This window comes from Arachis hypogaea, chromosome 2 (genome assembly GCF_003086295.3).
Source record: "Arachis hypogaea cultivar Tifrunner chromosome 2, arahy.Tifrunner.gnm2.J5K5, whole genome shotgun sequence".
Taxonomy (NCBI): Eukaryota; Viridiplantae; Streptophyta; class Magnoliopsida; order Fabales; family Fabaceae; genus Arachis; species Arachis hypogaea.
Genome location: NC_092037.1, coordinates 21,927,434 through 21,951,097, shown reverse-complemented (window position 1 = coordinate 21,951,097; position 23,664 = coordinate 21,927,434). Strand labels below are relative to the sequence as shown.

General features: G+C 38.8%; 4 protein-coding genes and 1 long non-coding RNA gene across 8 annotated transcripts; 3 read left to right on the top strand and 2 right to left on the bottom strand.

Moving 5' to 3' along the window:
* Positions 1-2,371: 2,371 nt before the first annotated feature.
* Positions 2,372-4,784, bottom strand: LOC114925579 (uncharacterized). Its single transcript, XR_011871907.1, has 4 exons — positions 4,138-4,784; positions 3,653-4,053; positions 2,623-3,544; positions 2,372-2,547 (listed from the first exon to the last, which is right to left on the bottom strand). It is a non-coding gene; the product is annotated as an uncharacterized lncRNA (long non-coding RNA).
* A 1,160-nt stretch (positions 4,785-5,944) lies between these two features.
* Positions 5,945-10,581, bottom strand: LOC112741213 (uncharacterized). 4 transcript variants are annotated; one of them, XM_072216144.1, is made up of 8 exons: positions 10,318-10,581; positions 10,004-10,216; positions 9,040-9,231; positions 8,738-8,951; positions 8,573-8,640; positions 7,776-7,896; positions 6,971-7,057; positions 5,945-6,402 (listed from the first exon to the last, which is right to left on the bottom strand). In XM_072216144.1, exons 1-8 carry the CDS (start codon positions 10,420-10,422, stop codon positions 6,326-6,328), a joined length of 1,077 nt encoding a protein of 358 aa, XP_072072245.1. In that variant the 5' UTR covers positions 10,423-10,581; the 3' UTR covers positions 5,945-6,325. The 4 variants fall into 4 exon arrangements, with proteins under 4 accessions (XP_072072245.1, XP_025645887.1, XP_072072246.1 ...); XM_025790102.3 differs by having other exon boundaries at positions 8,573-8,650; positions 8,751-8,951; XM_072216145.1 differs by having other exon boundaries at positions 10,004-10,210; positions 10,318-10,551.
* LOC112722953 (uncharacterized) lies at positions 10,577-14,246 on the top strand (the record flags this gene model as incomplete). Its single annotated transcript, XM_025774149.1, has 2 exons — positions 10,577-11,219; positions 13,631-14,246. Coding segments are annotated over 2 exons (1,014 nt in total), but the record flags the coding sequence as incomplete, so codon positions are not given.
* A 1,509-nt stretch (positions 14,247-15,755) lies between these two features.
* On the top strand, positions 15,756-16,550 carry LOC112722943 (uncharacterized). The gene has a single exon (XM_025774140.1). It carries the CDS (start codon positions 15,756-15,758, stop codon positions 16,548-16,550), a length of 795 nt encoding a protein of 264 aa, XP_025629925.1.
* A 339-nt stretch (positions 16,551-16,889) lies between these two features.
* On the top strand, positions 16,890-17,345 carry LOC140176780 (uncharacterized). The gene has a single exon (XM_072208324.1). The coding sequence runs from the start codon at positions 16,890-16,892 to the stop codon at positions 17,343-17,345; it is 456 nt and encodes a 151-aa protein (XP_072064425.1).
* Positions 17,346-23,664: the final 6,319 nt, after the last annotated feature.

The window sequence follows — 23,664 nt, the reverse complement described above, 5'->3', positions numbered from 1 at the left end:
ACAAAGCCTACAAGTTTGATATTGAGCAGTATGCCCACCACTACCAATTTCTTGACAAAAAGAAACTTGCATCGCATCCATTTGTAAGTTGTAATTTCTAAAAATTCTTTAATAATTCTCGTTTGCTATTGTTTCGACTGAAATATTCTATAATGTTCCGAAACTTCAGCTATTTGTCCCAATTTGCAATGGAGGGTATTGGTGGTTGTGGATTGCTGATGTAAACAAAAAGAATTCTATGTCCTTGACCCTATCAATAAGCTGCCAGAAAATATACCTGATTCGAGAAAGCAACTGAACAAATTTGTTGTAAGTTATTTTCTTGTAAATTATTCAAATTATTCTGTACATGAGAGGAGTTTGGTTCACTATTGTTGGTTTTGTTTATTTACTTTTTTTGGTCTCTTTCAGAGTTTAATAATTTCCCAGATGAGGGTGTACGCTGGGGCGAAACCCTTAATGGAGGATGGACTGGGAGAGGAAGCAGAGTATATCCAATTGAATGATCAAAGTACAAAGTAAGAATCTTTCTCTTCTATAGTAGTGCTATTTTTAATGTGTTTTATTTTGTATACTATTGATCATATTATACTCAATTCTTGCTTAGCTATGATTGTGGAATATACGTGATGAAATGGCTCGAAACAATAGATCCACAAAAAATCAAAAGCAGGAAGAGATATAAATATAAAGCTTGGACACAAGTAAGTACTTTATAAATTAATAAACTTCTTTCTTTTCTTATTTCATTCAGTTAAGTTGATATTGTAACTAGAGCTTTGAACTTGATTGTTACTCTGTTCAATAGTTCTTTTCCATACAGAAATACTATTCTTGTTGATTGAAATTTGATCACCATTTATTCACCATATAAACAATTTTCGGTTCGGTGGCCCTTATAATTTTGATTCAACAAGTAAATATTTTTCGGTTCGGTGGCCTCCTTTTAATTTGTTCAAGGTTTAGGGTTACTGTGATTGTATTTTTACAGTATAACTAAGGCTTTGAATAAAATTTGTTGTTATTTAATGTGATTTTGATTTACTTGATATTTAATGTGTTTAGGTTTTAGGGTTATTGTGATTGTATTTTTACAGTATGATTAGGGCTTTGAATGATATTGTTCTTATTTCATTTGGGTTCATTTCTTATGTAACTAATTCATTTCAATTGAAATGTAGAAAGATATTGATGACTTCAGATACCAATATGGTCCAAATCTTCTGTTGCATGAAATGAACAAAATCAGAGACCAAGTAATTTGGGAATCTGAAGCAATAAGACTCTCCAAGCCATTTGCCGTCCTCCCCAGCCCTTATTGTAAATTCACATATGGGGATTTAGATAGCAAATAGCATATAGTAGTTGTAATTAACAATATTTTGTTTAACTTGTTTAAAAAGCAAAAAATGCTTACTTCAAATGTATATATGTCAATGTATGTATCAAACAATGCATATAGTAGTTGTATATATTTTGTTTAACTTGTTAAAAAAGAAAACAATGCTTCTTTCAAATGTATATATGTCAATGTTAATGTATATATCTATTCTTAATATCAATGTATGTATCAAATGTTAATATTTATATTTAATTCAAGATGGATTACTCATCTGAGATGTTAATTTATATATCTGTTGGAACTGTCTGGCTGCTATTTTATTCCAGGTTCTCAGTCATTGCAATCACTATATTTACCAATACATTCAAATTCCAAAAGAACACAATGAACCGAAATTAATATACTGAGCAAAATGAAAGGTGGAAACACATTGAACCCCCAAACTCTGAACCCTAAACCCTAAACCTTAAACACTAAAACTAGGAACACTGAACCTTAAACCCATAAACCCTAAATCCCTAAAACCCTAAAACCATAACCCTAAACCCTAAAATCCTACACCCTAAAACCTAAATCCTAAACCTTAAACCCTGAACCCTAACCCTGAACTCTGAACTCTGAACTCTGAACTCTGAACCTTAAACCCTAGACTCCTAAACCATGAACCCTAAATCCTAAACCCTAAACCATCAACCATGAATACGGTGAACCGAAATTAATACACGAGACGAACTGAAAGTTTAAAACACACTAAACCCCTAAGCACTGAACCCTAAACCCATAAACCCTAAATCCCTAAAACCCTAAAACCATAACCCTAAACCCTAAAACCATAACCCTAAACTCTGAACCCCTAAACCCTATACCCTAAACTCTAAACCCTAAACCCTGAACTCTGAACTCTGAACCCTGAACCAAAAAAAATTCTAATTATTCAACTTAGAAATTAATACACTAGACGAATCGAAAAACTGCATATATCAATATAAAATTTCACAAAAAGTGACTATTCATTAAAGACTATCAACATTCAAAAATTAAACCTGCTATAACCATGGTGAACCAAAATTTGCTCATGGGTGAACAAAAATTTATATTAATAAAAAACTAAAACTTATACAATCCTCTCTTGGATAATTCATATCTGGTGCATTGTAAAGAGTGGAGCTTGACTGAATTGATGATCCGGAGTTTAAAAGGTTCAACTACAAAAGACATAATTGTATATTAGAAAAAAGAACAATTAAATTTTTAACTAATCAAAAGCAAGTCAATTTTACCTCGCTTGGAGCTGTCTTTTTCTTTTTCTTCATGGCATTTGAAATCTTTTTTTCCAGGTTTGATCCAAGTCTGTTCTTGGGCCGACCTCTTGTTTTGACACGTGGTGGGTTTTGAAGGTCATTCACATTGCTTAATGTCGCTTCTTCGTGGGTTAACAAACTTTTTCCTTTGCTTTTCCCTTGATATTCTTCCATCTCCACCATGACCTTGTCAAATGCTCGGTGCAAAATTCCGGTAAACTCTTCAGACTCAAATGCAAATTCACATATATTCTGTGACCGAAACACCAATTCATCAAATCTCTTATTTTTTGGCTCCAGTAGAGGTTCATCTTGGCTACTCTTGATGTGTGTATGCCTCCTCTTTATGTTCTTGCTCCAACGTTCCAATATGTATTTTGGTACTACGTTATCCACTCGCTTAAAGCTTACGACACTTAGGGAATGACGACACAATATGCCCCTAGACTCAAATAGCAAGCAATGACACTTTACATCTCATGATAAGGCGTCGTAGGTGACAACAAACTTATTGAATGTGGAGTTGAAAACCTGCTCTATTACTTCATATGTTGTGAAACCTAGGGTGGAATGTATTGATCTTGTGATACAGTTCACTTTACCTCTGAATTGAGCTTGAACTTCCTTGAACTTCTCATGGGTATATACATGCTGAAATTGTGCCTCTATTGCTGATTTTGTTGCACACGATATTATGGTGTGAAAATATGCAGCATCGAATTCTCTCTCTGCTTGCTAGGCAATTGTCGTATTGCTTCACGAATTATCTCAAGGAGCTATTCCGTGTGATGAACTTGTTGAAAAATGAATACATACTCTCGCTCCTTTACGTGCTTCTCATCCCGGCCCAAAAGTGGTGATCCAAGTAAATCGGAATCCATATATGGCGATCCTTGTACAGCTTTGCAAACCAAACCGAAACAATAAGGTCTGGAGAACCGAAAACAGTGCATGCTTTGGGATAAAACGATATGAGTATAAAAATAATTCAAATTGAAATCTCAATTACCTAAAAGCCACTTGTTACCTCCAAGGCCGTACTTTCTAAGGAAATCGATCCAGTTTCTGTCAAATGCTTCTTTTTTGTACGAGTTCCAAACAACATGGCTCATCTCTTGTTCAATTTCGTTGTGTCCCTTGTAGCCATTTAATTTTCTTGGAATCTTCATAATGTGCCAGATGCACCAGCGGTGAATTGTTGTTGGCATGCACAACTCAATTGCCCTTTGAATCGATGCGCATTGATCGGTAAGAATATCTTTTGGTGCCTTCCCTCAGATGCAACATAGCCAACACTCAAATGGCCATTTGAATGATTGGATGTCCTCATTTTTCATCAGTGCGCATCCAAGAAGTGTCGACTGGCCGTGGTGATTCACGCCAACAAAAGAACCTAAAACCAAATTGTACCTGCATAAATAACAACCAAAAGGTGGTGAACCGAAATATATACACTCACTAAACATCCAAAATATGTTTGAAAGAACCGAATACCTGTTTGTGTTATAGGTGGTGTCAAATGAAACTATGTCTCCGAAATAATCAAATGCAGCCCTGCTTCTGGCATCAGCCCATAATGCATGTTTAATGCAGTGATTGCCTTCAAGGTTGAACTCAAAGAAGAAATTGTGGTTCTTCTCTTTCATTCTTACTAGGTACTTCCCAAATTCTTTGGCATCGTCTTCTTCAGAAATATTCCGTACTTCCCTTGTGATGTAATTCTTGATGTCTTTTTCTATAAAACCTAGTTCACGGTGGCTGCCAGCTGCTGCCACAAATGATTGGTAAGTTTTGCCAGTCTGTTTCTGGCTTTCTCGTGGGTTTCGATCGTGCGACGCACGAACATGCTAAGCTCCCTGTGTTGTTTGAGAATCTCAGCCTAGTCTGGACAACAAGGATGTGAGTGATTCAAAACAACTTTGGAAATTGTCCGAAGACCAACATCCTTCATTATGTGTACGTAAATTCTGGCCGGACAATTTAACCCAGCTGAAGGGTTTGTCTTCAAAGTTGGAGATATCTTTGATTTCCACCTCCCCTCTCTAGAGCATACAATTAGTTGATTCTTAATCTTGTCTCTGTCCCGAGTCATGTTCCTTATTTTGGTAGAAAACTGGCAAGTTTAGAATAATGTTTGTAGAACTTTCCAGCTTCTTCTAGTGTCTTGAAAATCATTCCCTGCATAGTGAACCGAAATCTTAATTATGGTGAACCAAAATCTTAATTACGGTGAAAGAATTATATAGTGCTTAGGGAACAAAATAGAATATATTCGTCATTTTTTTAGACTCCTTTCTGCTTACCGAACCGAACACATGCACATGGTGAATCAACTCTTTAGTACTTATCGTATCGAAAAGTTACTCACAGTTACTCACACTCACAGTTACATATTATCAATTCAATTCAATTCAGATATAGATCACCTCAGTCCATTCAATTCACTTCAAATAAAATTAGCAATTTCATTCCATTGAATTATATTCAAAATTCAATAATCCAAACCTCATCAAATTGATACGTTTCGGAAGAATTATCCAAATCGCACTCATTCAACTGATTTGAAGTTGATTCATTTATTGTTTCAATTCAGAAGTGCAGATCGAAGAAGAAAACGAAGAAGAAGATGAACAATGAAGCTAATTATGTTAAAGTCAATCCAAATCCATAATGCGGAGAAAAAAACGCGAATAAAGGAGAGCAACAAATTTAATTAGATTGAAGAAGAAAGTTTACGTTGTATGAAAAAATTTACGTTAAGAAAGGTTGATCACACAAAATAAGAATTAGGTTATATACGTTATATGAGACGCGTATAAAACAAATGAGTGTGTGAGATGTGAAGTAGAAGATACTTGGATAACATTTATGTAATTTTTACATGGATGTAGAGTTTTTCGATATAAAATCATTATGTTATTAAGGTATGCAATATTCGCAATAATAAAGACTACCAAATAAGTTTACTATTAAAAAAATCGCTCATTGCTAACCATAAACGGAACTCAACTTTTATTTATTTCCACACAAAAGACTATATACTAAATTAATCAATTTATAAATTTTGGATGTTATTATAATTTCCTTTTTCCCTAGTATAATCAAGTAACATTATAGGGATTTTCAAATACTAAATTATTGTAGTTTTTTTTAAATAAAATAAACTAAAATAAAGGTATCAGTATTTTTCGCGTATACCACTATAATTTAATAATAGGTTTTTATAACTAAAGCATATTTAAAGAAATAAATAAAATAATATTCGAGTCGATGAGAAATGTGGTTGATTGTAAACGCAAAATTACTAATAGTCAGATATCCAAAGACTATTATTAGATCTTATAAGGGTACTGAAGAAACCCCTAATATTACAACAAATGATACATCATATTTCTTTGTTCACTTGCCTAGAAAAGAATAAGACACATTCATGCAAGTTTTTTCCTTTGTTCATTATTAATGTGACACTAATGTAACCTCAAAATTTGACTCACCAAATAACAACTGGCAGATAACGAAGGTTTTGAATCCAAAATTTTTGGAAACAGTGGATAACTATGAATTATGAACAGTATTCAGACTCCAAGTTGGTAAATGAACTCTTGAATTTAGTGGCTATAATAACAACTAAAGGTATATTAGCTAATAGCTACCTTGAAGCCCTTCCTTTGTTGCTTTGCTTTCATATGCTTGGAGGAGCCCATTTTCCAGATTTGAACTTGCTATAAAAGCTGGATTGCTTGGAAACAACATAGAAGACTGCAAGTACATCACTCGATTGAATTTCTAAACAGAATCAAGAATAAACCACCATTTTGGCACCAAAAGATTAAGCTTTCTGAAAAAAAAAAATGACATCTTGGCCTCCTAAAGATTACCTAGAATGCACCAAATATGGGGAGACTTTCTCTAAAAAGGGTCTAGAAATTAAATTTTTAACCCAATTCTTTGCAAGTCTTCTTAGAAAAATAAGAAATTTTCATCCTTCACATTTGGTGATTTTACAATAGCTAGATCTAGAAGGAAAAAAAAAAAAAAAGATGAATAACGAGGTTTAGAAATCGCATTTTTCATTGGCCTTTTGTATGCACTTTTTAAATAATTATTCAAATGTTATCACAAAAACTTAGATCAATGCATGAAACAATTGTCACTTATGAACAATGGTGCATTTTGTCAAACTGAGATCATCTTTGAAGAGACAAGATATGATTTCTTTGTTTCAGAGTTATTTTGTCAAAAACTAAATCTTTTAGGAATCAAAATAGTAGTTTACTCCAAAATCAACGATGAAAAAGCAATGACATTTTCTAAAACCATATGTCACCTGGGATTTCTGGGATTACGAAATTAGGTTCTTTGAGGATATCTTGGAGCATTTTCTTCTCATTTACTTTGATCCATTTTGGGGAACCTGATGAACAAAAAAGATATCACATCATATAAACAATTATTCACATAAAAGGGAGGATAGATACATAAAATTCTTGTGAGAATTGAACAATAATGTATCTAGTTAAACTAAGCCAGCATCTTGGGAATCCTGAGACCACTGAGATCATCAACCAGCTCAATTGACCACGGACAAGCCTTATTCTTCCTACACCTAAGGTTCAATACACTTTGATTTGTTGTGACTCGTGAGTTACAGTTCCCAAGTATACCATCCACAGCTATGCTTGATTCTATCGCTCAAGTTGCTACAGCGACTCTATACCAAAAATAGCTGTATCATATCCAGAGCTACTTTTTAAGATCATTTTTAAACTTGTGAATCCTAACAACGTAATGTCCCTATTCTATTTGTTAGTAAAACTGTGTTGACAAGGGATTGATTCGCTTCAACTTGAAACCACATATAGAAGGGAGCAAATGTATGGTTAAATCTACATGATGTCACATTAAGGGAAACAAGCAATTGATGAACATAAGTAGTATATTCAGTATAAAGACAAAAAATATCTCACAAATCGATATATGTAAACTTACATGGTGGCCAAACAGAAATAGGTTAACAGGGACTTCCTAGGCCTAGAGTTTGAGGTTATTGTCATACTTGGTTGCCTATAAGCTAAGAGCACTGTTGATTCCACTACTTGTATCACTAGTACTTCAAAAGTACTATACCATACCTGCACTGTGTTTAAAATCCTCAACTGCATCTTTCTCTTCATCACCAACATGAGAAGCTGCAGTTCCCTCTAATAAACAATGAAGAAGTTTCTCCTTTGATAGACGAACTCCAGAGCCAGCCTGATAAAACATGGGCTAAGAGGTGAACAAAATGCTCTTAAGATATAAACGGTCAATCATCTGATACTAAATATTTACTTAGCAAGCCCTTCCCCGTACCTTGTGTTAACGTGGGATACTAACACACTGGGCTGCCCTTTTTTTAAAAAAACAGACTAAAACTTAGTAAAAGTAAAATGTTTCAAGAAAAAGAAAATGGCAACTCGATGCATATCTGGTGAATGGTGGTGTTAGCTGCTCTCTATGTTAGGATACCATTTGTTAGTTAGTTACAATCGATTAGTTTGTTGTAAGTATAGATAGAGGGAATAGGATGGTGAGAAGGGTGTCTAGTCAATTGGAATTGGAATAGTTTGGGAGAGACAGGGACTTAACAATTACCCCAGTGATGGTGTATATACTTGTGCAGATTAGGATTTTTGGCTCACTATCAAGAACTCCCAATTCTATAGCAGATTCTTTACATCTTCAATATCAGTTCTAACACTGTAAGGTCCTAGATGAATAGATAGATATGTTGTATGAAATCTTCAATTATCCTTATTTTTGTTCTTACTATCCCATCCGATTTTGATTGGCAAACAAAACAACTAGTATACTTTGAGCATCAATATCTGCAAACAGAAATAAGAAATCAAACTCAAACGAGGAAAAAAATTTTAAAAAGAGAGCTTACCTCATAGTATAATTCAACAAAATCACGTTTGTAATTGTTTTCAACATCCCATGGGAGTGGTTGGTCTGCTGAAAACATGTTTGGAAGCTAAGGGTGTAATACATTCCCACATAAAAATAACAGATTTATGTAGATATTTTAAAAATCATTAAAAAAAAAAAAAACAAGAAAAGGATATCATATCAAGGTGGACTGAAAGCATGTCAGTCTCACAGAAATCCTCAATGAAATCACTGGACATAACCTCTGCATAAAGAAGAAGGACAGGCCAATGAAGGATATTATTTTTGTCTAACACCGGTTTCTTTAACCCGGTGAGTTCTCGATATATTGCCTTTCCAATCTTCAAGCCTCTATTTTCTATTGCAGACACAAGTTCCTGCATAGTTTTTGGTCAAAACAAGGGCATGAGGTTCCATACAGCAAAACACAGATAAATTATGAAAGAAACAACCGGCAGTCCATACTTTTGCCTCCAATATGGCTTTGGAGACTTCAGCCTCACGCTTCTCCTTCTCCGATATCTTCGTACGAATCTGTTGGTCAAGCCTCTTAAATTCCTCATTATTGGGGTCCAACTCAAGACCCTTTCGGCAGAAGTCTTGTGCTTCAGCCAATAAATTCAGTGATAGAGATGCTTTGACAGCCCTATAAATTGCCTAATCATGATTTTTCATTGCTTGAGACATCAAATCAAGGGAACCACAAATTCACAATAATAAACTTCATAAGACAAAGTGTAACTGTTCAAGTTAGTCCTCAAAGATAAACAGTTACATCAAATCAGTGCTTCAAACATTCTTTACAGTAGACGATTAAATTGATGCAAATTAATAACAGAGCCACTAAATTGATGGTGAAAAACTCATTTTTAGGACTAACACAAGCAGAGTTGAAATGCTATGAATCAATAACATTGACTTTTAAGATAACGAACGCTTTATTCAAACACTTTTACAATGTAACAACACATCATTGAACGTCTATAGTCTATACTCTATACTAACATTACATACAAATTAAATCCATACAAGAAATCACTATGTTTTTAAAAAAATTTTAAGAAAATGCAAAACAAAAGGAAGAAAGCAATACATATATACATATTTGTTTCAAAAATTGCGAAACAAAACTAAGAAACCAATACAACGCAAAAGCTAGTTATTTTTGCTAATATGCATTCCATAATTAGATGTACCTGTAAAACTGTTTTATGCATTAAAATTAAATTCACCTATATATGATGCACTAATAGGTAAAAATGTTTCAGTACCAATCACGTCCGTTCTCTTGCATGACTATTTATACTATCAATATAAAAAGTAGTTATTTTTGCTAATCTAGAGCTATGTATTTGGATGTAGGTGTAAATCTATTTTGTGACAGTGCATACATATATATAGATATATATATGAAACATAAATTGAGCACCTTTATGTTGGAAGGGGACAAGTTGAGTGCTTGTTGAGCATCAGTGAGGGCACGCCTATGGTTCCCAAGAAGCAAATTGACATGCGCTCTGTTCGCAAAAAGAACAGAGCTCTCAGAATCACTCAATGCTTTCTGATTAATCGCCCTTGTGTAGCAATCAATTGCTTCAGAGTAATGCTTCTTACCCTTCTTCACATACTCGTTACCCTTTTCCTAATTCAAAAATGATAAGTTAAAAGAACGCAAATTGAACGCTCAAGTAAAATAAATTAAAAGAAAAAAAAATTGAAATGGTTAATGAGTAGTAGGTGTACCTTGAGTTCAATGGCTGCGGATTCTTTGATGGCAGCAATGGCTTCAAGGTCTGCCTTCTCGGCTTCTGTTAGTGGCTCTGAACCGTTTTCCATCCATAGCGCCATTTCCCGCTTTCATTTGGTTCTTTTTCTTTAGCTTTGCAAACAGACGCAGCTTTTGTTTGTCTATACTCTAGAACATACCAGAAACTAGTAGCTGGGAACACTCTAGGCGAAGTCAAAATCACCTGTTGGACCGGTCGGATTTCGGACCCGCTGAAATCCGGATCGACCCGGTCGGTTTTCAGAAAAATCGGTGACTCGGCCGGTTTATATCGCCCGGCCGGTTTATATCCGGATCCGACTTTCCCGCTTTCCCGCTCTGAACTCTGAAGCCCTAATTGCGGAAGATCACCCGCAGCCCTCAACGCTCTCTCCTCTCTGGACTCTCTTTCTCAGTTTCTCGTCACTCTCTCCGACGAGCTCAAGCTCTCGTCAGCTCGTCTCATCTCCGGTCTCTCACCTCTCGTCTCCGATCTGTCAAGCTCTCGTCAGCTCAAGCACTCCCTTCCCTGCGCTCGCTTTGCCGGCGGCAGAAGCAGACGGAACCGGCATCTGGTCCCTCGGGCGGTGGTCGTCGTCGTCTTCTTGCTTCTCACTGTCTCGGTCTCGCACCTGGTCGTCGTTGTCGCTATCTGTTATCAGTCTCGCACCCAGTCGCGCACCTTCACCGCTATCGTCGTCGCCGTGGGACTGGTCATCGTCGTCGCTCTCTGTCTCGTCATCGTCTCGCACTCGGACGCGCGCCTTCCCTGTGCTCTTCGTCGCCGGTAGCAGAGGCAGCCGGTCCCGGTGGACTGGTCTTTGTTGTCGTCTTCTTGCTTCTCCCTTCCCGTCAGCTTCCTTCGCCGCAACCCGATTTGGTGAGTTCCAACAAATTCTCCTGTTCTTTCTGTTTCAATTTTGTTGCTGCATCACTGCACTTTGATTTTGTTGCTGGAAGTAATTTGTTGCTGAAAGTAATTTGTTGCTGAGAGTTGTATGTGTTGCTTAAATTTGTTGCTGATTATCATGAACCTTGAATTTGTTGTTGTCTTGTTGAAATAAATCACTTAGCTTAAGTTTGTTTGTTGCCGAAAATCATCACTGAGTTGGTTGAACCTTGAATTTGGAGCTGCTGAATTAATCACTTAGTTATTTTTTTTTTTCTGGAAATAATCACTGTGTTGAATTTGTTACTTATTATCATCACTGAAGATTAAATCTATTGTTGTCTTGCTGAAATAATTATTTAGCTAAATTTTTTGTTGCTGTAAATCATCTTTTGAACTAAATCTTTTGTTGCTGAAAATTATTATAGTTGAATTTGTTGTTGAAAATGTGGTTCGTGCACTCTGCTATTCAAAATAAAATTGTTCAGTTAAATTGTTGTTCCCATACTTTCTGTTTGTATTATTATAAATTATTCTTGGTATTGATTTGTGAAAGATACACAAATGTAGATATAGATGCAAATCAAAATGAAGAAAATATTGGTCAAGCTTCAAATTTGTCTTATGAAGATATAGATGCCAACTTTTAGATCACCTCTTGGATTTGATTTACTGATTGTGTTATATTTGGTTTTTAAATTGAGAAAGTATTTTGTATTGTTGACTAGTTTATTATCTCTTTTTACATCATTAGTTATGAATTTGGATCTTCTAAATTTTGGGTTTTCACTTGAGAGGATAAAGTGTAATTTCTAACTCTCATGTTTTCTATTGGTTCTCTAGAGTAAAATCCAAAATTTAGAAGATCTAAATCCGTTAGTTATGTGATGTCTAAGAATTGATACTTGATTGTTATTAATATATTTGTGAAAACATATATTTTAAGTTTTAACTTTTGATTTTAATTTTAATTTTTGTAATTTTACATTTTTATTTAATTATGACCGGATCAACCGGGTAAATTAGTGATCCACTGGTTGAACCAGTGAGCCATGACCGGGTCAATTACCAGTTTAGTTCTGATAACTATGCTCTCATCCCTGACGCCATAGCTACGCATTCTGATTTCTGAGCCATGGCTGTTTCACTATGGAGAGCTCGCTTAGCTTCCTCTCTTCTCTCCAATCTCACCAACTCTCTTCGCCGTTTCTCTTCCGGTAACCCTTTCTTCCCTATAATTTCAACAAAATCACAACCTTGTCTTAGTATGATGCTTGTTATTCAGTGAAATTTGAGATATTGGTGTTTCCTTTCAAATTTTATTTTGTTTTATAAGATTTGATTTTTTTTTTCAGCCTTGTACAAATAAAAGCATATTCATTTCTGTGTATTTAGGATTAAATTTAATTTTGTTAATTAACATTTGTTAGTTTTAGGTGAACATTATGAATCTGATGTTATAGGCATTTTTAACTATCTTGAAAGAAAGAACGGTGATCTGGGGAAGATCTCTATGTTAACTTAAGATTAGGGTTTATGCCTTTATTCATGTTGACAAATCCAAGTATTTTTCAAGTGAGATGAATAATATTGTGCGAGTTATTATTGTTTAACCTGCACAACCAATTTTATCATAGCCAATATAAGATGAATGTATAAGAGGTTATGGGATTCAGTTTCATACTTTCATGCTTATAATCAAGGTATGCGAAGAAGAGGACCCAATGCACATTCTCTCTCTTCTGATTATTACTTTTTATTTGAGAATTTCTTAGGTGTTCTGACATCAAATGAGAATTTTTGCTTTAGTTCATTTATGGTTTGACATATCGGGAATATTGGAAAGAGAGAGGGTATTATTGGTTTTTCTTTTTAATTTTGAAAAATTAATTTTTAACAATAAAGATAACCTATGTGTCACACAGGATCAATAGAATAGAGCAAGAACTTAACATTTGCTTCTCTTGGAGCATCTAAGAATTTCTCATTTATATAAAAAAAGAAAATCAAGCACATGATATTTTGCTCGTACTAGTATATAAGATTTTGTCTTGTCTTATGTTCATAAATCATAATATTTATGAGTTCCTGGAATAGATACTAAATATCTTCCAAAATTCTGCAAGTATTTTTGCTTGTGGCAGCAGTGAGTTGTATACAGTTTGATACTCTTGTCCTACTGGAATGGAGACTCTAGTTTTTATGCTGCTGGCGTATTTCTGTGATGTTTCATTGTTTCTCACTCTTCATGGATGTTGTTGCAAACACAAATGCTCATAATGCTCGAGAGAGCATGATGAATCAGATGATGTATTCCGATATAAATTCTCGAATTGGGAGTTGTATGCCATTATCTTCTATGCGAATCGGAACTATCATTCACAATATTGAATTGAACCCAGGGCAAGGTGGCAAGCTGGTTAGAGCTGCTGGAACTTGTGCAAAAATCCTGAAAGAACCTACATCAAAATACTGTCTTATCCAGCTCCCCTCGGGTGTTAAAAAAATGATTGATTCTCGTTGCAGAGCCACCGTTGGTACTGTCTCAAATCCAAGCCATGGAGATAAGAAGCTTAGGAAGGCTGGACAAAGCCGGTGGCTTGGCCGGAGACCAGTTGTTCGAGGAGTGGCCATGAATCCAGTGGACCATCCTCATGGTGGAGGAGAGGGCAAGAGCAAGAGTAGTGGTCGGTGGGGAAAAGGATCTCGAACTCCTTGGGGTAAGCCGACTAAGAGTGGATTCAAGACCGGGCCCCTGAAACGGAGGAAGTAGTATCCAATATTCACTATAGATGCTTTTCATGCTTCAAATGTTAGCTGCTTGTGATAATTGTTGTTAACTTGTTATGGGAATTGGGGCTCCTGCTTAGGAAAAGTATCTACTTGTAGTCCTGGAATGAATAGGTTAAGCCAATTGACTAGTTTATTATCTCTTTACATTATTAGTTATATCTAACAATTGATACTTGATTGTTATTAATATGTTTGTGAAGATATACATTTTAAGTTTTAGCTTTAGATTTTATTTTTATAATTTTATATTTTTATTTAATTATGATCGGGTCAACTGAGTGATTCAATGGTTGAATTACAACTGGGTCAGTTACACAATATATTAAAAAATACTATATTAGTAAACAATACTATATTAATAAAAAATGTTTTTAAGGACACTATTTAAAAAAATTTTAAATATATGAATTTAATTTGTCAATATATTAAAATTAAAATTTGAATTAGTTACATCTCTTGCAAAAAATTTTAAATATAGAAAGACCAAAATAAGAATAACTAAAGATGTAATTTAAATAAAGTAGAGTAGCAAAATAATGTTTAGTTAACGTAAATTTTTATAATGTACTATATTAGGTTTTAACTCAACTGTGAATTTCTCAATTTCTTAACATAATCCATTTAAGTTGTAAAAATTTATATTATTTTCATAAGATAAGGGTGAATTTCTCAATTTTTTAACATAATCCATTTAAGTTGTGAAAAATTATCTTTTAAAATTTTCACATTTCTAGGCCCAATCCACTTGCGACAAGAAGAATCCGGCGGGTCGGGTCCTAACACCCGACTCGGGCGCGTCTGACCTATCTTCCGTACATTGGTCGGATCGGCATCCTCGGGGCAGCACCCGAAGCCCCGACTTGAAGTCCGGAACGACATGCTCTTTCCACGTGGACTAGGACAGCTCATGGCAGCCTCTCGGCCAATGGGCTAGGTCATTCATGGGCCCGCCCAACACAGTATATAAGGGGAGAGGTCAGCTCTCCCCCCGAGGTACGTCACATTTTTACCTAATTCGGCTACCACCTCGTACGGACACTGACTTGATCGTTGGAGTGTCCTTGCAGGTGGCCAACCCCCTCGTTCTCTCCTCCTCCGGCATCATCAACCTTCCGTTCATACCTCCGCGCCCGCTCCAAGTCCACCCGGATCCCACTTACCCACCTCTCCACCCGAACACCCGAGATCGCAAGGTAACGAATATTAGCGCCGTCTGTGGAAACCCTGGAGTAGACATGGAGCGACTCCCCACGTCAGAGGAGCTTCGCGAAGGAGGAGGGGCCCGCCTGAGTAGGGCGAGTTCGACGGCCTGTGCCGCTGAACACCCGCGGTCCTCTGTTCAGACTAACCAGATCTACACCAAGACCCCCGAAAGGCACCCTTTCGGGGGACGGGAGCCGATAGCGCCAAGATCATGCAGGAACTCAGACACAGAGTATAAAACCTTAAACGGGAGCTGGCAGCAAGGAGTCGATCCCACGGAGACGTCCTCGCACCCGCACACGCTCCCCTTCCCGAAGACATGAGAACCGAGAAAGGAGTCCAACAAGATGCGAAGATGAAACACACACCCAAGAGACCTCATGACCTACCCAAGGCGGATCCGAGAGCCACGGGGAGTCCCGAAAAGGGAAAGGAAAGAAACGGTTGGAACTCGTCATCAAGGAAGCAGCCCCTTTCCACCCCTCGATCCTCAAGGTCCGGCTTCCGAGGAATTTCGACAAGCCAACAGACATGAGGTACGATGGGACGAAGGACCCCCAAAAGCACCTCACAGCCTTTGAAGCGAGAATGAATCTAGAAGGAGTAGGCGACGCAACCAGGTGCCGGGCATTCCTCGTGACGCTGGCCGGCCCAGCGATTCGATGGTTCAATGCACTCCCACAAGGATCCATCACAGCCTTCGCGGACATCTCTCAAAGTTTCCTAGCTCGTTTCACAACACGCATAGCCAAGGTAAAGCACCTGAGTAACTTGCTAGGGGTCACCCAGAAGCCCGGGGAACCGACCAAGAAGTTTATAGACAGGTTCAACGATGAATGCTTGAAAATCGACGGCCTCACGGACTCGGTCGCTAGCCTTTGCCTAACAAACGACCTACTAAACGAAGACTTTAGAAAGCACCTCACAACTAAGCCCGTATGGACCATGCAGAAAATTCAAAGCGTGACCAAGGAATACATCAATGATGAGGAAGTAAGTCAGGTTGTAGCAGCCAACAAATGGCAGCTCCCGAACCCACCAGCTCGGCAGGCCCCCCAGGTCGACAGATATAAGGAAGCTCCCAGAGATGGAACCCCAGCCAAGCAACACAAACAGCCCCCACGGGTAGGGAGGTTCACAAACTACACGCCACTCACGACGTCCATAGTGGAAGTCTACCAGCAAATTGTGGACAAGGGAATCCTATCCAGACCTAGACCACTCAAAGAGAGAACGGGAGGCAATAAAAGCCTCTACTGTGATTATCACAAGGGTTTTGGGCATAAGACCCAAGACTGTTTCGACCTCAAAGATGCCTTAGAATAGGCCATCTGGGAAGAAAAGTTGAATGAGTTCTCCCGACTTATCCGTGAACCAAGAAGACGGGAACGGGAGCATTCAGAAGAAGATTGTAGCCGGACTGTCAAGGTAAGACAAGAGCCCACAGGGGCCACCGACAACCCCCCAACTTTTGTGGTTAACGTCGTGGTCGGACGCGATATCCCCCCTAAAATCCAAATCAGCAGCAAAGAAAGATACCCGGATCCTCTCTATCTTGACAGGAGGTCCCACCACCTCAAACGGAGGACCCCCCATGATATCCTTTGGCCCAGAAGATCAGTGGTTTAACGATCTCCCTGAGAACCCCCCATGGTAATCACGGCAATGGTTGGGACCGGGTTGGTCAGGCGAATCCTCGTCGATATTGGTGCTGACTCCAACATCCTATTCAGGAATGTGTTTGACGCCATGGGGCTCAGGGAGTCTGACCTTAAGAGTCACCAACACGGTGTCATGGGGCTAGGCGACAACTATATAAAGTCCGACGGGACGATCTCCCTCCCAATCTGCCTCGGAGCTGGTGACGCTAGGAGGTCGGTTATGGCGGACTTCGTAGTCCTTAGAGACTTCACGGCCTACAACATCATTCTAGGGAGAAAAACCATCAACGAATTTTCAGCCGTGATTTGCAATAAATTTCTAACAATGAAGTTCGTGACGGACAAAGGAACTGTTGGCTTCATTAGGGGAGACTTAGAAGCGGCAGTCGCCTGCGACAACGCTAGTCTCTCCGAGAGTCTAAAAAGGCAGTCGGCATATTCCTGGCAGACCTGGATGTAAGAATGGAAGACAAGCCAATACCAGAATCGGAAGGGGACATGGAGAAGTTCCATATAGGGAAGTCGGCAGAACAGTTCACCTTTGTAAACAAAAATCTGCCCCATGAACTCAAGGGCCCCCTCATGGAAGTTGTAAGGGCAAATAGTGACCTCTTCGCATGGATGTTATCAGACATGCCAGGTTTGGATCCCGAGGTCATGTCCCACTGACTAGCCGACAAACCAGACGCGAAGCCAGTATCACAGCAGCGAAGAAAGATGTCCCAAGAAAGGGCCAATGAGGTCGCCAAACAAACAGCCGGGCTACTCGAAACCGAGTTCATCAAAGAGCTCGAGTACTCGATATGGCTATCCAATGTCGTCTTGGTCAAAAAAGCTAGTGGAAGATGGAGAATGTGTGTCGACTATTCCGACCTGAGCAAAACATGCCCTAAAGACTCTTTCCCCCTTCCCAACATCGACACCTTGGTAGATTCGGCGGCAGGATATTGTTTCTTCAGCTTCATGGACGCGTACTCCGGCTATAACCAGATCCCGATGCACTGACATGATGAGGAGAAGACGGTGTTCATAACACCAGGAGGCACTTATTGTTACAAGGTAATGCCATTTGGATTGAAGAACGCAGGTGCCACCTATCAAAGACTAATGAGCAAATTTTTCCATGACCTCATCAGTAAGACAGTAGAGGTTTACCTCGACGACATCTTGGTAAAAATAGCAGAGCCAAACAGCCTCATAGATGACCTCCAAGCTGTCTTCAAAGTGCTAAGGAAATTCAAAATGAGGCTCAATCCACTCAAGTGTGCATTCACCATGGAGGCCGGGAAGTTCCTAGGCTTTATGATAACACAACGAGGGGTAGAGGCTAACCCAGACAAGTGCGAAACCGTCCTCAAAATGACAAGCCTAGGATGCGTAAAAGATGTGCAGCGACTCGCCGGGAAGCTTACAGCTCTATCCCGGTTTCTCAGAGCCTCGACGGAAAAAGCCCTCCCATTCCTCAACCTAATGAAGAAAGGAATCGCCTTCGAGTGGACCCCGGCTTGCGAAGAAGCGTTTAGCCATTTCAAAAAGATACTCTCTAGAGGACGAAATTGTGATACAAGAGTTCCAGGCACTGTTAGAGAAGCTCACAACTCCGTTCAACTTAACCAGCAAGTGTACTAGGTCATCCAAGTAATACCTTACGTGAGTAAGGGTCGATCCCACAGAGATTGTTGGTATGAAGCAAGCTATGGTCACCTTGTAAATCTCAGTTAAGTGGATTCATAGGGTCAAATGTAATTGGATTAGATAATTTAAAAGATAAATAAAATAAAAAGGGATAGAAATACTTATGTAAATCAATAGTGGGAATTTCAGATAGGCGTGTGGAGATGCTAGAATCCTTTCGAATCTCTACTTTCTTATTGCTCTCATCCAATCCTTCTTACTCCTTTCCATGGCAAGCTGTATGTAGGGCATCACCATCATCAATGGCTACTTTTAATCCTCTCGGGAAAATGGTCCTATGCGCTGTCACTGCACGGCTAATCGTCTGGAGGCATCACCCTTGTTGATAGCTACATCCCATCCTCTCAGTGAAAATGATCCAAATGCTCTGTCACAGCACGGCTAATCATCTATCGGTTCTCAATCAGGTTGGAGTAGAATCCATTGATTCTTTTGCGTTTATCATCACGCCCAGCCTTCAAGAGTTTAAAGCTCGTCACAGTCATTCAATACCGGAATCATACTCGGAATATCACAGACAAGGTTAGACTTTCCGGATTCCCGGGATCCTACTCGGAATACCACAGACAAGGTTAGACTTTCCGGATCCCCATGAATGCCGCCATCTATCTAGCTTATACCACGAAGATTCTGTTGGGGAATCTAAGAGATATGTGCCCGGCCTAAGGTAGAACAGAAGTGGTTGTCAGTCACGCGCGTTCATAGGTGAGAATGATGATGAGTGTCACGGATCATCACATTCATCAAAGTGTTGTGCAACGTATATCTTGGAATAAGAATAAAAGAGAATTGAATAGAAAGTGATAGTAATTGTATTGAAACTTGAGGTACAGCAGAGCTCCACACCCTTAATCTATGGTGTGCAGAAACTCCACCGTTGAAAGTACATAAGTGAAAGGTTCAGGCATGGCCGAATAGCCAGCCCCCTAAAACGTGATCAATAGCCTCTTAAGATGAAGAATAAAACAAAACTGAGACCAAAGATGAAACGTGGTCAAAAGACTGAATGGTCAAAAGACGACTAATACACTAGTAAACAGTCTTATTTATACTAAACTAGCTACTAGGGTTTACATGAGTAAGTAATTGATGCATAAATCCACTTCCGGTGCCCACTTGGTGTATGTTTGGGCTGAGCTTGATCTATCCACGAGCTGAGGCTTTTCTTGGAGTTGAACGCCAAGTTATAACGTGTTTTGGGCGTTCAACTCTGGATCATGACGTGTTTCTGGCGTTTAACTCCAGACAGCAGCATATACTTGGCGTTCAACGCCAAGTTACGTCGTCAATTTCCAAATAAAGTATAGACTATTATATATTTCTGGAAAGCTCTGGATGTCTACTTTCCAACGCCGTTGAGAGCGCGCCATTTGGAGTTCTGTAGCTCTAGAAAATCCATTTCGAGTGCAGGGAGGTCAGATTCCAACAACATCAGCAGTCCTTTTGTCAGCCTTTTTCAGAGTTTTGCTCAAGTCTCTCAATTTCAGCCAGAAATTACCTGAAATCACAGAAAAACACACAAACTCATAGTAAAGTCCAGAAATGTGAATTTAACATAAAAACTAATGAAAACATCCCTAAAAGTAGCTTGAACTTACTAAAAACTACCTAAAAACAATGCCAAAAAGCATATAAATTATCCGCTCATCACAACACCAAACTTAAATTGTTGCTTGTCCCCAAGCAACTGAAAATCAAATAGGATAAAAAGAAGAGAATATACTGTAAATTCCAAAATATCAATGAATATTAATTCTAATTAGATGAGCGGGACTTGTAGCTTTTTGCTTCTGAACAGTTTTGGCATCTCACTTTTTCCTTTGAAGTTTAGAATGATTGGCTTCTCTAGGAACTTAGAAGTTCAGATAGTGTTATGGACTTTCCTAGTTAAGCATGTTGATTCTTGAACACAGCTACTTATGAGTCTTGGCCGTGGCCCTAAGCATTTTGTTTTCCAGTATTACCACCAGATACATAAATGCCACAGACACATGACTGGGTGAACCTTTTCAGATTGTGACTCAGCTTTGCTAGAGTCCCCAGTTAGAGGTGTCCAGAGCTCTTAAGCACACTCTTTTTTCTTTGGATCACGACTTTAACCACTCAGTCTCAAGATTTTCACTTGGACCTTCATGACACAAGCACATGGTTAGGGACAGCTTGATTTAGCCGCTTAGGCCTGGATTTTATTTCCTTGGGCCCTCCTATCCATTGATGCTCAAAGCGTTGGATCCTTTTTATCCTTGCCTTTTGGTTTTAAGGGCTATTGACTTTTTCTGCTTGCTTTTTCTTTTTCTTTCTATATATTTTTTTCGCCATTTTCTTTCTTTTTTTTTTCACAAGCTTTTTACTTTTCACTGCTTTTTCTTGCTTCAAGAATCAATTTCATGATTTTTCAGATCATCAATAACATTTCTCTTTGTTCATCATTCTTTCAAGAGCCAACATTTTTAACATTCATAAACAACAAAATCAAAAATATGCACTGTTCAAGCATTCATTCAGAAAACAAAAAGTATTGTCACCACATCAATATAATTAAATTAAATTCAAGGATAAATTCGAAATTCATGTACTTCTTGTTCTTTTGAATTTAAAACATTTTTCATTTAAGAGAGGTGAGGGATTAATGGAATTTATTCATAACTTTAAGACATAGTTATTAACTACTAATGATCATGAAGTAGTGACACAAAACATAGATAAACATACAATATAAAAAACCAAAAAGCAGAAAGAAATAAGAACAAGGAATGAATCCACCTTAGTGGCATCTTCTTCTTGAAGGACCAACAATGTCCTTAAGCTCTTCTATGTCCCTTCCTTGCCTTTGTTGCTCCTCCCTCATTGCTCTTTGATCTTCTCTTATTTCATGGAGAATGATGGGCTGCTCATGATGTTCCACCCTTAATTGTTCCACATTGTGGCTCAAATCTTCTAAGGAAGTGTTGAGTTGTTCCCAATAGTTGTTGGGAGGAAAGTGCATCCCTTGAGGCATCTCAGGGATTTCTTGATGATGAGCTTCCTCATGCATCTCTTGAGAACCGTGAAGGGTCTCTCTTGCTTGCTCCATCCTCTTCTTGGTGATGGGCTTATCCTCTTCAATGGAGATGTCTCCTTCTATGATAACTCCAGCTGAGTAACATAGATGGCAAATAAGGTGAGGAAAAGCTAGCCTAGCCATGGTGGAGGGCTTGTCGGCTATTTTGTAGATTTCATTGGAGATGACCTCATGAACTTCTGCTTCCTCTCCAATCATGATGCTATGAATCATGATGGCCCGATCCACAGTAACTTCAGATCGGTTGCTAGTGGGAATGATGGAGCGTTGCATGAACTCCAACCATCCTCTAGCCACAGGCTTGAGGTCCAGTCTTCTTAGTTGAACTGGCTTGCCTTTGGAGTCTCTTTTCCATTGAGCTCCTTCCATACATATGTCCATTAGGACTTGGTCCAACCTTTGATTAAAGTTGACCCTTCTAGTGTAGGGGCGTACATCTCCTTGCATCATGGGCAAGTGGAACGCCAACCTCACATTTTTCGGACTAAAATCTAAGTATTTCCCCCGAACCATTGTGAGATAATTCTTTGGACTCGGGTTCATACTTTGATCATGGTTCCTAGTGATCCATGCATTGGCATAGAACTCTTGAACCATTAAGATTCCGACTTGTTGCATGGGGTTGGTTAGGACTTCCCAACCTCTTCTTCGGATCTCATGTCGGATCTCCGGATACTCATTTTTCTTGAGCTTGAAAGGGACCTCAGGGATCACCTTCTTCTTTGCCATAACATCATAGAAGTGGTCTTGATGGCTCTTGGAGATGAATCTTTCCATCTCCCATGACTCGGAGGTGGAAGCTTTTGTCTTCCCTTTTCCTTTTCTAGAGGATTCTCCGGCCTTAGGTGCCATTGATGGTAGTGGAAAACAAAAAAGATTGTGCTTTGACCACACCAAACTTAAAATATTGTTCGTCCTCGAGCAATAGAAGAAAGAAGAGAAGAAGAAGAAGAAGAAAATATGGAGGAGAAGGGTGAATATGTATTTGGCCAAGGGGGAGAAGATTTGGTTGTGTTGTGTGAAAATGAAGTAGAATGGAAGGGTATATATAGGGAAAGGGGAGGGTGTAGGTTCGGCCATTTAGGGTGGGAATGGGTGGGAAAGTGTTTTTGAATTTGGAAGGTAAGTGGGGTTTATGGGGAAGAGTGGATGGATGTGAGTGGTGAATAGGTGATTGGGAAGAGAAATTGAGGTGATTGGTGAAGGGTTTTTGGGAAGTGTGACATGAGGAAGAGTAAAATAGGATTAGGAGGTAAGGTGGGAATATGTTAGGTGGGGATCCTGTGGGGTCCACAGATCCAGAGGTGTCAAGGAATTCCATCCCTGTACCAAATAGGCATGTAAAATGCCTTTGCACACCATTCTGGAATTTAAACGCCGAGTGGTGCACATTCTGGGCGTTCAACGCCCACATGTAACATGTTTCTGGCGTTGAACGCCAGTTTCAATATTATTACTGGCGTTCAACGCCAGTTTTTCCTCTAGGCACATTCCTGGCATTCAGCGCCAGAATGCTGCTTGTTTCTGGCGTTCAGCGCCAGTTTCATGCTCTATTCTGACGTTGAAAGCCAGCCAGATGCTCCTTACTGGCGTTGAACGCCAGTCTGTGCTTCCCCCAGGGTGTGATTTTTCTTCTGCTGTTTTTTATTCTGTTTTTAATTTTTTATATTTTTTTCGTGACTCCCCATGATCATGTACCTAATAAAACACAAAATAACAATAAAATAAAAATTAGATAAATAAAATTGGGTTGCCTCCCAACAAGCGCTTCTTTAATGTCAATAGCTTGACAGTGGCTCTCATGGAGCCACAAAGGTGATCAGGTCAATGTTGTATAGTCCCAACACCAAACTTAGAGTTTGGATATGGGGTCTTAGCACCAAACTTAGAGTTTGGTTGTGGCCTCACAACACCAAACTTAGAGTTTGACTGTGGGGGCTCTTCTTGACTCTGAACTGAGAGAAGCTCTTCATGATTACTCTCTTTTGTCACAGAGGGATGGCCATGTGCCTTAAACACAAGG